Here is a 15166-nt window from a genome sequence, read left to right as displayed (position 1 = left end):
GATTTGTGAAGATTAACCATGTATCACATTCGATAGAATTGTGAAGATCAGCCATGCGTAACACTAGATAGAATTGTGAAGATTAGCCATGCGTCACATTTAGAAAGATTTGTGAAGATTAACCATGTATCACATTCGATAGAACGGTGAAGATCAGCCATGTGTAATACTATGTAGAATTATGAAGATTAGCCATGCATCACATTTGGATAGATTTGGGAAGATTAGCCCTGTATCACATTCGATAGAATTGTGAAGATCAGCCATGCGTAACACTAGATAGAATTGGGAAGATTAGCCGTGCATCACATTTAGATACATTTGTGAGGATTAGCCATGCGTCACATTAGATGGACTGGGAAAATTAGCCATGTGTCACATTAGCTGTTTAATGTTGCTGCACTCAGAAGCACACTTTTTGTCTGGTAATTCTTGCCGCACAGAGAGGGGCTAGTGGCAGTAGCCAATGTATTTCACTTAAAGACATGTGTGGGAGTGGCTAGTGTGTTGAGCTAGGAGAGGTGTTGGGGGCGGACATTCTACTGCACTTAGAAATTGCAGTGTACCACTGAGTTGCAGCTGTATGAGCTAAGTAGTATATACGCCCTATGCGCTAGCCAAACTACTACACACAAACACACACCCAACATAAAAAACACCCGCATACAGCAAACAACTCAGACACTGGACCTTTCCCTTACGGATACAAGCCAGTGCACATGATCAAAACTGCCAGACAAACAAACTACACATGAGTTCTTGTGTTGTTCCTCCGTATCGCGCTAGTCTGTCTTAAGTTAAATGAACTTGTATTGGTGTTTGATAACAAAGAAATAAGTTTGGACTTGTACCCTCACTGTTAATTATTATCTTAATTGTGGTTTGTGGTGCATGGAACGGTTTGGGATGCATGGAATGGTTTGAGATGCATGGAACGGTTTGGGGTGCATGGAACAGATTGGGGTGCATGGAACGGTTTAGGCTGCATAGACCGGATTGGGGTGCATGGAACGGATTAGGGTGCATGGAATGGTCGGAGTGCATCGAACAGCCGGAGTGCATGGAACTATAGGAGTGTGCTCAAGCACCTAAGGTAAACCTAAGGTAAACCACCATATCACATCTCCACGCTTACTCTCTTCTTCACACCATCACACAACTAGAACACAGCGATACTATGACACCATTCGGTATAGCTGTTCTCATACCATCACTAGCCTCATACTCCCCATCATCCTAATAAACACAGATGGTTACACACCCTCCAGCCTAGGCGTTCTCATCAGGCCTAGCGCAGCAAGAATCAGTCTGGATAACAACCTTCCAGAACAAACACATACTCTTGATCTCCCAACCACCACACCTACCGCTAAGAAGCAGCCATCAAACGAACGGCACACCTGGTGCACACATATCCAGTGCGTACATGCGCCTTATGACTCTCTCTCTCTCTACTGACCTGAACTTCGGTTCCCGAGGGCGTTCAACCTACCAGCACTTTGAGATCATACCAATGGTACATAAGGCGCTATATAAATGCAAAATAACATAACATAACATATGTTGACACGTGTTTTGACCGCCCTTCGGTTTTCTTTAAAACTGGGCTATTTTTGTCTTATTTTCCTCTTTGTAAAGGGCGAGACATCCTACGCTAATATGGGGATGTGACTTTGCAGTAAAGGTACAAGAGAATCTATATCCCATACATATATGATCGTGAGAAGTTCCTCTTTACTCACAATTCATATAATAAACAGTGGGCACTCAAGTCCAAGACTTATTTCTTGGTTATCAAACACCAATACAAGTTAATTTAACTTTAGATGGATTATTGCCATACAGAGGTACCAAACCAGAACTTATATTTACAATAAGGTATGGGGCCTTGGGGCAGGCCTCGTAACAACACTCTTTGCAACTCCTGTTTTGAAACATGTTGCTATCCCTGCTAAACATTCTCCTGGCTATCTCTTGAGAGCCAGGTGGCTCCATGAAAACATGTCTGAGTTGAAAACTAATTTATCACATGTATTCATACTACCAGGCCATTCCATTGCCGACTCAGTTCTCCCAACATCCCCTAGCGGACATTATGACCACAATCTAGTCTGGTACTTTTGGCAATGCCTTCACCCAGGGCTTTGTTCTCACCAAAATATGCCCTTCACAGCTATTGTACTTATCTATCATCGAGAACACAAACTGTTACTCTCATTTTCACTCGAGGCTCCTAAGAACAGCTAAACCCTGCAAAAATAACTAATATGTGTACTGGACCTCACGCTTCCTCGAAGGCCCTTGGCACACTGAATGCTCACTGTGAGAAGTAGAAATTATGTTTTATTGAGTGCGAAGACAGAGGCTCAAATATGTTGCATGAATGCAAAGTGACAACATTCTGGCTTATGTGCTAAGGGGTCCTCATACTAATGAAAACCAGTAACAATATCTTGTGATGGCCACGATTCCACCACGTGCTTAGTAGCCCAACATTCTCCAATTTATGGCAAAATTAAATCCAATAAAAAAATGGCCTGAAATTCTGTGACAAAAAGCAGACACAATAACACTCATAATAGCACAATCTTTATGCTAATAGAATTTACACAGCTTGTACTTCTTTCCACATTTATGACATTGCACCTGCATCCCACCATTCTCTCCTTTATTCCCCCTAATTCGCTAACTAAACTCTGTGCTTATTGCTGCTTGTCAATATCAGTCTTGAGATTACGCAGGTTCCCACCTTGCTCTGCATATTCATCTGGGATACAAGTCGGAAAACAGCACTCCCCATCCCCTTTAGGGTGAACGTACACTTCCCAATAGTGGATCTGGGGGAGGATCAAAATGTTTCCTGGTGGGCCAATCAATTGCTCCACTCTATTGGGTAGGATATCCACAGAAGGAAAAGGGGGATATCATGTCTGATCCGATGATGCCATGACAGCCCTCCCCCCCAAGCTTTTCCTCCCCATGGGATCCTCCTTCACACAGCCGCCTCCAGGGACAGGAACAGGTAGCTGCTGCCATCACCTGGCCACATGGGAGAAGGTCACCCCCGGGGAAGAAATGAGGATACCATCTGATTCAACACAGATGGGAGAAAGGAGAGGCAAACAAAGGTCTATGGAATGACTCAGGACATATGCATTACTAATGCAAAAGAAGTGGCTCTGGTAAGATGGGAAACAAACGCGCTCGTTAATCCCTGGGAAACAGTTAACAAACTGACGGCCTAATGTTTCCCAACAATCATGTGCAATGGTACCCTCTCAAGCCCTCCATTTATTCTTCACAGTGATATTATCAACCCCAAATCAATGCTGCTGCAAGGTCACTGCACTCTTAGACAGTGGGGCTACTGGTAACATAGTGGATATAAACTGTTCCCTACACTCTGGGACCGATAGGTTTACAGTCAAATCCATCAATTCTGTGTACATATCACACATCACCTTAGGAACAATTAGCCAACATACCAGAGAACTAGCTATATGTGGCAACTATCATAGGGAGAGTATTCATTTTGATCCCGTAGCAGCTCTGAAATACCAACTAATTTTGGGAATCCCCTAGTTAATGTACCACAACCCCTTCATAGACTGAGAGAAAAGAACACTGGTGTTTAGGTCTCCCTTATGTCAAATACAGTGTAGTCAAGGTCCAGGATCAACCATTAACCTAAACAGTCATACAGGTTCAACCAGTTGACCCCATTAATCAGGGTTGCTCAATTACCACCATTCCTAAAGAATATCAAGAATTTAATTCTGTTTTTGATGCGGTGGAGGCCACCAATCAACCTCCTCACTGACCCTATAATTGCCGAATTGAACTAGTCCAGAGGCTTGCATTCCCTGTGGTCGAACTTACGCCCTTTCAGAAAAAGAGAACATCATCCTCAGTGAGTAAATTGAAGACATTCATCCTCCCCGGGTGGATCCCCTATCTTTTTTATACATAAGAAGGGGGAACTGAGTTATGACCATGTGTGGATGAGGCCCAACAAGTCTGAAACATGTTTGGGGATGCTTGTGGTCTCGTGCAGAAGGGATGTGACCTAGCAGTTCGGGCTGGACTGCCCCTTTTGGGGTGGGGCTAAGCCTGATTTGCATGTGGTATTTCCCCTTCTGTAATGGCTTGGCAGGCGAAGAACGATGGTCTGGAGGGTTGCCCAGAGCAATGCAAGAGGTTAAGATTCATTCTAAACCTTCCAGCCATCACCTCTTTGTTTTTGCTATGTCACCCCGAGTGGGACGGGTATGCCCAGACGTGGGTCCCGTGCCTGCTGGGCCTAGAGACCCAAGCTACTCCTCACTGATGAGGCCCAACAAGGCCGAAACATGTTTGGGGATGCTTGTGGTCTTGTGCAGAAGGGATGTGACCTAGCAGTTCGGGCTGGACTGCCCCTTTTGGGGTGGGGCTAAGCCTGATTTGCATGTGGTATTTCCCCTTCTGTAATGGCTTGGCAGGCGAAGAACAATGGTCTGGAGGGTTGCCCAGAGCAATGCAAGAGGTTAAGATTCATGCATGTTGTTATTGCAACGGTGTGTTAGGTGACAGTGGTGTTTGAGCCATGTGTACATAGGTCGGGATTGGTCCCATGAATACAAGTAATAGAAGCAGGTCACAGTTAGGGATACATTGGCATGATTGAATACATGTGAGTGGCAGCAAACCAAATCATGGGAGTGAAGAGTAGCTCCAAGGAAAGGAGCAACGAAGAAGAAAGTGGTTTGGTGAGTTGTGGAGGTATGGGAACCAGTCCGTGTGCTGCCACTTGGGTAATGTTAGGAGAAGATCTTACCTTGTATAGTAAGCATAATGTATGTATTATTAGCGAGCTCTGTCAATGTGCTCTTGTTGAGTAACACACATGGAACCCCATTCACTTATTAGCATCGGTACATGCTACAACATCCTTTAAGGATATATTTAAAAGGAACATAATTGATCTCATGTTTAGTTTCCAGTTCACACCTGTTTCCACCATTACCACGTCTGCATTAATTCTATTGCTGTCATTAAATGTAACCTCAGAAACCCTAAATATGTGGTTTGTTGTGCAACAATCATTCTGCTCTGATGAGCCCAAACCTTCAAAGATTTCCATTGCCCCTTTTTTAGTCAAAAAACCCTCTTCCAAGAAATATGTTTTAGAATTAATAGTGTTTAAAATTAACTTCCGATCTTTCAAATCATTGTTAATCTCATCAAATAGCAATACTGACAAATGTAAAATGTGGTACGGATAAGGAGGAATGTGGTGTGGATAAGGAGGCTGAACACCACAAGTTTGTAGTGCACTGTGGGGTTACAAAAAGATGGGATGAAGACAGGACATCATGAGTCGGATTACACAATCTGTGGGAGGTATAGAATCTCTCATAATTTGATCCAAATAAATGGATGGTGAATCGTGCAAGGTGCCAAAGGACACTTGCTGGAGGCCTGATTGAAGAATCATTTAAGGATAGTCCAAGGGAAGTTTGAAGTTTGAAGTTTAGTTTATTTGTAAAGCGCAAACCAGGCCCAGGGGCAACCGGGCAGATACTCTTGAAAACAGGTTACAGTAACAGTAAATACATAATAAATTTACTCAAATATACACAATATACAGCAAAAATACCATTTACAGATTATTATGGACGTACATTATGGGGTGTATATGCACATAACTTATATAACACGTGGAAGGCAGGACAGAGTGAGGGGCCTCATAAGTCATGAGAGAACAGCCAAGATTTGGCGTTGCTCTTAAAAGTTAGGAACAATGGTTCGGTTCTGATGGAGGTAGGCAAAGTGTTCCAAAGTTTGGAGGCTAGGACAGGGAAGCTCATACCACCCGCTTTTTGGAGTTTGAATCTAGGCAGGGTGAGGCTGTGAATTTGGGCTGATCTAGTAAGTTGAGAGGAGGTGTGGAGTGTAAGGCGAGAGGAGAGGTATGGTGGGGCATTGTTATTCAGGCATTTGTGGGTCAAGGCTAGAGTTTTCAGGGCAATCCTTTGTTTTACTGGGAGCCATCGTAGGTCAGATCTGACGGTGGAGATGTGGGATTGTCTCGGGATGTTTAAGGCTGCCCTTATAGCATTGTTTTGTACAGTTTGCAATTTATTGAGGTTGGACTGACTGACTGGTCCCTAGGTAGAGAGCACTACAGTAATCAATTTTGGCCATAGTGAGTGTTCTGGCGAGGGTGATGCAGTTAGGAGAGTTTAGAAAGGGTCTGCAGGCGGTGATAAGTTTGCAGGTATAGGCTGAAGCTGACCTTACTGCGTTTGTTTGTCTGTTCAAGGAGAGCGTGGAGTCCAGGTAGACGCCTAAAGTTTTAGTGTCTTTGGAGACATTGATATCATTGCCGTCGATGGTGAAGGACTTGTAAGTTTGATCTAATTTGTTAAGACGATGGCTTGAACCTAGTAATAAAAGCTCAGTCTTTTCGTCATTAAGGCAAAGTTTGTGATGTGCCATCCAGGCCTGAATGAGCAGGTAGACATCATGCAAGGCTTTAGTGTCTGCTGTGTAATCACCAGTGATGGGAATGAGTATCTGGGTGTCGTCTGCGTAGTTGGTGTAAGAGACACCCAGATAGTCAAGCACATCGAAGAGGGGCTCGGTGAATATGTTGTACAACGTAGGGGACACACAAGAGCCTTGAGGAACGCCACAATGAATAGGGGAAGGGTCTGCCGATGCTGTACATGAAAAGACCAGCATAGATCTGTTGCTCAGGAATGAATGGATCCAGGCATTGGCAGACTATGAGAAGTGGGCCACAGATTTAAGATGTTGGCAGAGTATTTGGTGGTTGACCAAATCGAATGCCGCGGAGAGGTCAAGGAGTAGGAATAGTGCTAAGTTCCCATTGTCCTTTAGTGTCTCCATCTGGGTTTTCAAATCAATCAGGGCTGATTCAGTGCCATGTTTAGCACGGAATCCTGATTGTCTTAACCCCGAGATAGTCTTGAATCTGCAAGTAGGCTGCACGATCCAGGATCTTGAGCAGAAACGGGACCGTAGTGATTGGTCTAAAGTTGGTTGGAATGTTAGGGTCAAGGGAAGGTTTTTTGAGAAGTGGGGTTACCTACGCATCCTTAAGGTTATCCGGGACTATACCCGTCTTGAAGGAGGCGTTTATGAATGCTGTGAAGAAAGGGGCTAAGTCGTGAGATGCTTCCTTGATGATAGGTGCCGGGCAAGGATCACCTTGGCAGTTGGACGGTTTGAGGTTGTTTATGATTCCTTCTACTTCAAGGGTGGTGAGCGGGGAGAAAGAGAATGGTTTATGAGAGGGATTGGCTTGGTGAGAATTAGGTATGGGTGTGGTCAGTGGTTTATCAGACTGTAGGGATTTTTGTTTATCTCTAATTTTAGTTTGGAGGGTGGCAATTTTACCCAGGAGTGCTGTCTGAATATTCGTGCACCAAGTACTATCTTTGGTGCATGAGTCAGGGGGGGCTGCAGTTGTCTCAAGTTCCTTAAGAATTTTGAATAGTTCCTTGGTATTCAAATGGGCTGACACAATACGGTTGTTGTAGGAGTCTTTTTTAGCCTGTAGTAAGGCTTCTTTATAGTTAAGGGTGGCTAACAGAAGACCATCCTTATGGATGTCAGAAGGGTGGCTTTTCCAACGTGACTCTGCAATACGTTTCTCTTTGCGTAACACTCTGAGCTGGGGAGTGAACCACGAGTTGAGTTGAGCACATTGTTTAGGTCTCCTAAGTTTGAGCGGGGCAAGAGTTGATGGCTGCAAGCACTGACTGGTTGTAGATGTCGGCTAAGATAGTAGGGTCCGAACAAGTGTCAGGAGCATTATTAAGAGTGGGAAGGATGAGGGGGAGTAGTTTTTCCGTGATTATGTTCTTTTTATTTCGAGTGAGGGTGGCTGGGACGACAGGAGGCGTGGGTAGAGAGGCTGCTTCAATACTAAAGGTGATGATGTGGTGATCAGACCAGATGCAGGGGCGTTCGAGAGTACGTGGATCTTGCAGTCGGTGTCACTAAGCCAGTTAAGGGACTGCCCTTTGATTTGGGTGGGTTCCTGTATATGGTGTGAAAATCCTAGATCTGTTAGGGCGTCGGCGAGGTCGAGGGCCGTGGAATCATTAGGGTCTTGGTAGCCTACATTAAAGTCACCAAGGATGATGGTTTGAGAGTTAGGTTTCCCTTTATCAAGTACTAAGGCAGAGATGTCATGCACAAAGGATGTAGGAGGACCAGGGGGTCTGTATATGAGGTGGATGGTGACCGTCTGCTTGGCTGAAAGTTGGAGTTTGACAGAGAGTAACTGCGGATTCCACATTGATGCTTGGAGTGGTTCTAAGACCTAGTGAGTTTCTGTAGATACATGCAATTCCTCCACCTCTAGAAGTGCGGTCGCATCTGATGATGGGGTAATCTGTGGGGATGGCCAGAGAGAGGGCCGGGCCTGATGCAGCATGTAGCCAAGTCTCAGAGATGGCGATGAGGTCAAGTTCCTGAGATCAGGAATGTCCAGAGGGTGAACAGCTAAGGACCTTGCGTTGAACAGAGCGGCCTTGATTAAGCCGACGTTGCTTGTTGAAGCAAGGTTGGTCTGAAGGCAGTGGGGCGTAGGTGAAGTGGATGTATGGGGGGCAGGCTAAGCGTTTGGGTTTTCAAATATAGGCTCGGGTACATAGGGTGACCCTTCTTGCCCATAAGTCTAGAGCCTAGTCTTAAGTTTCTTAGGGCAGTGGAGCAAGGTTGGTTAGGTGTGGGTTTTTTGGCAAAATGGTCAAGCCATAATGCAGGAGCATTAAGATAGATGTTGGGGTTCTGAGGTACAGTACTTGAATAGGTATCAGCAAGACTGTAGGTGGAGGCCATGGATGTAGTGTGCAAGGTGCTGAGTACAGCTAAGTTATTTGATGAAAGGTAAAACGTCCAGGTAGATACCCACACTAAAAGTGGTGCTCGTAATAAGGATAGCAGAGACCTTAGGGTGGACAGGCTTGGTAACATGTTACCAGAGTTGGAAAGGTAGTGGGGCACAAGGACTGTGTAGGAATTGCTGGCTGAGGTTGCAGGAGCTACTGGGCTAAGCAGTGCAAGCGCACAGGTTAAATTATTTGTTAGTGATGGGCACAACAGGCAGACAGGTTGAGACTGGGATTCAGTTGTATCAGTACGGCAGGCTAGGCAGTAGGGGCACATCCAAATCAGAAGTCCAGAAGTCAAAGCAGATACCAGGGCTTGCAGTAGTTGTGGGCATATCAGGCAGAGAGCAATACAGCATACATGGGGCACAAATCAATTGTGTGGTGCAACAAGTTGGGCAATGCAAATACACTATGGCTAGCAACAAGTGTGGGCATATCAGGCGAAGAGCAATGCAACATACATGAGGCACAAATCAAGCTGCAATGTATCATGCGATTCGCAGGTGTGAGGTGGGGCAAAGTTTAAGATGACCAGATATGCTTGTAAATTAGCGGGTGGCCTGGGCACAGCGTTGGGGAGGAGGCACACAAGTACAATTTAGAGTGAATATCATGCGTGAACATTCGGCGTGCATGCAGCAAGAGATCGCCAGTATATTATAATGGCCAATCAGAAACAGTGCAACAGAGACAACATAACGAATGTGGGCAGAGGCACGATCATTAGGTGTGCGTACAGCAGGTTAGATGTGGTGCGTTGTAATTGCAAGTCAGACAGCATTACAGCAAAGGTCAGCATGAAGGGTGAGGGCTGGAGTCAATGATTTAGGGAGACAGGGAGGACGGATTGCACATGAGAGCGACCATATACGTGACGTAGCCGCGCGTGTTTGCGATGGTGGGGCAGCAAACAGTACGCACGGAGAGAGATAAGGCAGTTGTTCAAGCTGGTGCAGCAGACGGGTTAATGCTCACAGGAGGAGATTTACACAGTTATACTCAATAGGCAGGCGGCAGCTTAGTTAGGTGCGCACGTAATACACAGAAGCATAATGCATATAATGTGGCTGCAAGCAAGTAAAGTTAATGGCGCAGGACAGTCTTATTGTGTCAGGATCAGGTAGCAGACCGTAGAGAGTCCAAGTTTGTAGTCAGCACAATACCCCGTAGGTCAAATGATGACAGGGGTAGCACGGGCAAATTGGGCATGGAGTACAGGCGAACGGCGAGGAAGGCTGTGGACAGGCTAGGGACAGGGAGCCTTTGTAGGTCATGCCTTCGTGGGAAGGGCTGGCTCACGCCTCCCGATTTCTATTGGTCCTCAAAAATGGAACGGCAGCCAATCAGTGGCCACATGGAGGTCAGCACAGGGAAACAAGGTGCTGGCTTTCATCAAATTCGGCGGGCGGCCATCTTGGAATAGTGAAACCTTGTGGATGGCAATGGAGGTTCACTATCAGCAGATGTTGCAGAAGGCAGGAAAGCTGATGGCCACATATAATGGATTCTTGTAGGTATATTGTGGACTTGCGGCATCAAAATTTCACAAAATTCAGCGTCAGGATTCGATTTTTAAGAAGTTGGACAGCAGATTAAGCCTTTAGGCTTACCTTGCAGTAGGATGTTACTGCCAAGCTTCTCCATAAGCTAGGACGACTCCAGCAGTGTCTGAAGGGGAGCTCTAGTTCCCTCAGGGAGGAAGGTGAGAGTCAGGCTGGGACAGGCTAGGGACAGGGAGCCTTTGTGGGTCGTGCCTTTGTGGGAAGGGCCGGCTCACGCCTCTCGGTTTCTATTGGTCCTCAAAAACGGAACGGCAGCCAATCAGTGGCCACATGGACGGTCAGCACAGGGAAACAAGGTGCTGGCTTTCATCAAATTCGGCGGCGGCCATCTTGGAATAGTGAAACCTCGTGGATGGCAGTGGAGGTTCACTATCAGCAGATGTTGCAGAAGGCAGGAAAGCTGATGGCCACATATAATGGATTCTGATCACCCCCCATACTGCAAGGCATACATTAGTTTTAAATAATTGATTAGCAGAGTTTGCTAATTAAAATCTTCTTGATTAACAAACAGACCCATTTTATTAGCAATGTTGTACTAATATTGTTAATGTCACCAGAAGTAATTTAAGACATGAAATGAGCAATGATACAGCAGTTTTGCATACCACTGAATTAAGGCATTGAGAGGTATCAGGCCTTTCAAATTCTTTAAAATTCAGCTAGAACTGCAGGTTGGGTAACTTAGTTTACCTATTCGACTTAAGAGAAATGCGCTTGACCCATAGCAACGGATGACAACACATTTTAATGTGATTTCTGTAAAATGGTGCATATCACTAAAAACACTCTTTGTTTGGCACACTGCTGCTACCCAGAGGCCAGTCATGTACAGTGACATTTTTTTTTACACTGCAAAAAAGTAAATGTTAAATAAAAGTTTCAAACATCCCTAAACTTTACTGTAAAGCACAGAGGTGATGCAGTGGTTTACAGTGTCAATAGTGTAAGTATGCAATATAGCAATTTACATATTAGGAATGGAATTACATGACTGTCGTTTTAAAAAAATATAAAGTTAACTCATGTTTTTGCTAGACAGGATATAAAAAGCGTAATAAAAGTATAACTAAAAGTATCATCCCCAATTTCGTCTGGTTTGCAATTATTTGAAAAATAAATTCTTGCCTAGCCATCCCACACAGGCCTTTGGCACTTAAGATGGAGGAAGATGATTACTGCTGCACTTTCCCTCCATCAGCACTTGAAGTGAACAGAGAAAAGAGGGTGAACGGAGCACCAACAGCAAGAGAGGAATACAGGGAGAGCTGTGCTTAATGGAACAGGGCAACTTAAATAGCTAGCTTTGCTACACAAGTGTCAATTTGATTAGCAAACCTACAGAATTGCATAGCAAATTGCTATGTGATACTGCTTATTTTATGCCTTGTACTGGCACCTAACGCTCAATCCAATTCAGGGTGAGAATCTGTGGCAGGAAGCAAGTGAATCTCTATATTGGTTTGAGACCCAGCATCCCTCAAGCAACCTTGTTCCACACTTGATAGTTCAGCATGCTGACCCTGAAAAAAGTCTGTTATTCAAGCTGTTGAGGATTTATTTATTAATAGGTCCCTTAGGAGGATAGGAAAAGGGAGTTGGACTAGAGGCGATGCTTCCTCATCAGGCCATGTAGGTTCTGCTGCACGGGAGTTATAGCAATGTGTCGGTGGGGCCGAGCTTTACTGTGTAATTTGTACATTGTGCAGCCTGACGCCAAATGGGTCTGGCGTAGTGCAGAAAAACGTGAAATGCTGTCACTTGTAACAAAAACTGATGACACAGACCTAAAGCGCTCACCATAATGGGTTTGTCCCAGCCAATCCCAACTGCGTTCCACTGCACTTGTTGCACAGCAGTTTGCGCGTGCGCTTCATGCAACGCTCTAGTTATATAGTTCCACCTCCCAAGCTCAAAACATTAGAACAGCTCATGCGTTTCAACTGCAATCTCTCTTGGCTCAGTCTCCAGATAATCACTTCTGCCTCCAACTGCACTTGAAGTGCAGCACTTTGGAGCCCATGTTTTGTTTTTGGTGCAGTATGCCCGTGTCCCTCATGCCTCCCTTATCCAGCTCATCTAGTGCTGGTCTATGGGGCTACTCCAAGGAATGAAAAGGGACACTGGGGCTATTCACAACATACATTTGAATAAGTGCACCTACTTACAAAAGGGTTTATTTTCTGCAATAATTCCCTCTTTTTCTCTCAAATGTCACCCAGAACTCTGGTTGGGATATGTTTACATTTGTGATAGTTGCCCATCTGCAAAATACACAATGCACCAATGATGATTAGCATATGTGGAGAATATGCTCACATTCAGCAGATGCAACAACATTAAAATACTGAATACATCTTGTGGCTTTTTCTTATTGTACTTCTCCTTCTTTCTAGACAATATGCACTTTGTTCACATTGCTCTTTGATGTACGTGTATTAAAACAATACAAATTACAAAATGAATTTGTCTTAAAACAACCTTCTGACAGAATATTTCTTAGGCACACTCGGAATTCAGAAAATTGTATTGGAAATAATGCATCAGCATTGTGTGCTTAAGCAATAAAACCCTCGATGAGGGGCATTACCGGTGAGGTTATGCCCCATGGCAGCAGTTAGAAGCCAGAGCAAAGCAAGCGCTTTAACACAAGTTCCTGGGCATGACCTCACCAGAAATTGTATTCATTTATTTTATTGTGGTATTAGTACCCCAGCATGTTGTAACGGGGTAATAATAGTGTTTTCATTTCAAGTTGAGAAACATGTTTGCTGTTTCTAAGTTTAAGATAAAAACTACAAATCAAGATGGCCACCATGGATCAGGGAGAAGGGACTGCATGTAGTGCATTCTCCCAATCCATGGTGGCCATTGCCAGGTAGGGGATGCACCGGGAACATTAGCGTTCTCGGCGCCTACAATGGACGCCGCAATGCAAGGTAACTAGAGAAGGGGTGGGAAAGGGTTGGAGATGTGGTAAAGGAAGGTGGCTGTTGGGAGAAGGGGCAGAGGACGCAAGGGGGGAGTGCACTTAGCTGATTCTCGGTAAGGTAAAATGGCAGCCTCTCACTCTGAGAAGGCTCGGAGCAGGGTCTTTACTGTGTGGTCATGAACCCCTTCTCAGCCTGCTCATTGGCTGGGTGGCGTCCACCCCCCGCACCCCGATGGTTACTATTATAACATAATTCATCATCAGTCAGTTTTCAACAACTAAATGTCTATTTTTCTCACCACCTTTGCAATATTGGAATCTGTCTTTGTTCCTGCAATCTGTCCACTGTTCTTTGTCTTCCTCAGGGCCATTTTGAACTCAGCATTTTTGAGACTGTATATCACAGGGTTAAACAATGGAGTTATAACAATGTACAACAAAGACAAGAGCTTGTTGTTTTGCATTGAATACGATGATGTGGGTCGCACATATGTCGAACAGATGGATCCATAGAACAAAATGACTACAATCAGGTGTGAGGCAGATGTAGAGAAGGCTTTGGTCCTCCCTCCTTTAGACTTCATTTTTAGGATGGATGAAACAATGTTGATGTAAGATATGATAATTAGAAGAAATGACATCATCAACTCTACAGCACCTAAGATGTACGAAAGTGTCTCAATTGCATAAGTGCTGCTGCAAGAAAGCTTCATCAGGGAGGGTACTTCACAGAAGAAGTGGTTGACTGTGTGAGACTCACAGAAAGTGAGCTTTGATACTAAGACAGTGTGTGGTACAGGAGTCACGAAACCTAATACCCAGATTCCAGCAGCCCATCGCATGCACACAGCCTTACTCATGATCGTCATGTAACGCAATGGGTTGCAGATGGCCACGTACCGATCATAAGCCATAACCGAAAGTAGAAGAAATTCTGTTGAGATCATGACCATAACACAATATGCCTGTACTAGGCACTCAGCGAGGGACATGTGTGTGCCATTCTGAAAGATTCGGCTCAGCATCAAAGGGAAAATAATTGTTATGCCGCAGATATCAATGAAGGACAGATTCCCGATGAAGAAATACATAGGCGTGTGCAGATGTGAGTTGGAGTAAATTGTTATCATAATAAGTAGGTTGCCCACCAGAGTCATCAGATAAATCAGTGAAAATGCAGCAAAAAGTGGGACTTGCAGCTTTGGAAGATCCGAAAAGCCCACTATGAAGAAGTCCTCAAATGCGCTCAGGTTGTCTTCCTTCATTTGTGCAGTGATGCTCCGATACCCCAACTCAGGACCAGCTGAAGAAAAATGAAGATGTCAACAATGTAATTGCAATGAATATAGGGGATGAGAGATTGTGGGAGTCAGAAACCTCCCATGTGTGCCTTAGTGGTATGCAACAATATAGCAAAGACATGTTAATGCAGAAATACTAGTGCCATTTTTAATGCAGTGAAACAATAGTTCATATTTATTTACAACATTTATCTATTTTTCCAGACATCATGAACATGATTAACAATGTATAATTATAGTGACTTTTGAGGTAAATTCTAAGAGGCTTCATACTGAGATGATATTAACCAGGGCATGTTCTGATCCTGTTGGTATTGGCCTGCCACATCTGTTAAGGGTCCGAGCTTCGCTCACTGGGCCACCGATGAATTTAATATGGACCATTAGCACCCATGTAATTATCTACATGGGTGTTAATGGTGTTTAAAAAGAAGAAAGAAACTTACCTTTGTTGTGCCGAGTAGT

At 44.5% G+C, this 15166-nt stretch overlaps 1 protein-coding gene across 1 annotated transcript; it reads right to left on the bottom strand.

Annotated features, from left to right (window-relative positions):
• Positions 1-13678: 13678 nt before the first annotated feature.
• LOC138579777 (olfactory receptor 5V1-like) lies at positions 13679-14665 on the bottom strand. The gene has a single exon (XM_069650009.1). It carries the CDS (start codon positions 14663-14665, stop codon positions 13679-13681), a length of 987 nt encoding a protein of 328 aa, XP_069506110.1.
• Positions 14666-15166: the final 501 nt, after the last annotated feature.

This window comes from Ambystoma mexicanum, chromosome 3p (genome assembly GCF_040938575.1).
Source record: "Ambystoma mexicanum isolate Mex_15411 chromosome 3p, UKY_AmexF1_1, whole genome shotgun sequence".
Taxonomy (NCBI): domain Eukaryota; kingdom Metazoa; phylum Chordata; class Amphibia; order Caudata; family Ambystomatidae; genus Ambystoma; species Ambystoma mexicanum.
Note: the sequence above shows the minus strand (reverse complement) of the source record. Positions and strands in the feature narration are given on the sequence as shown.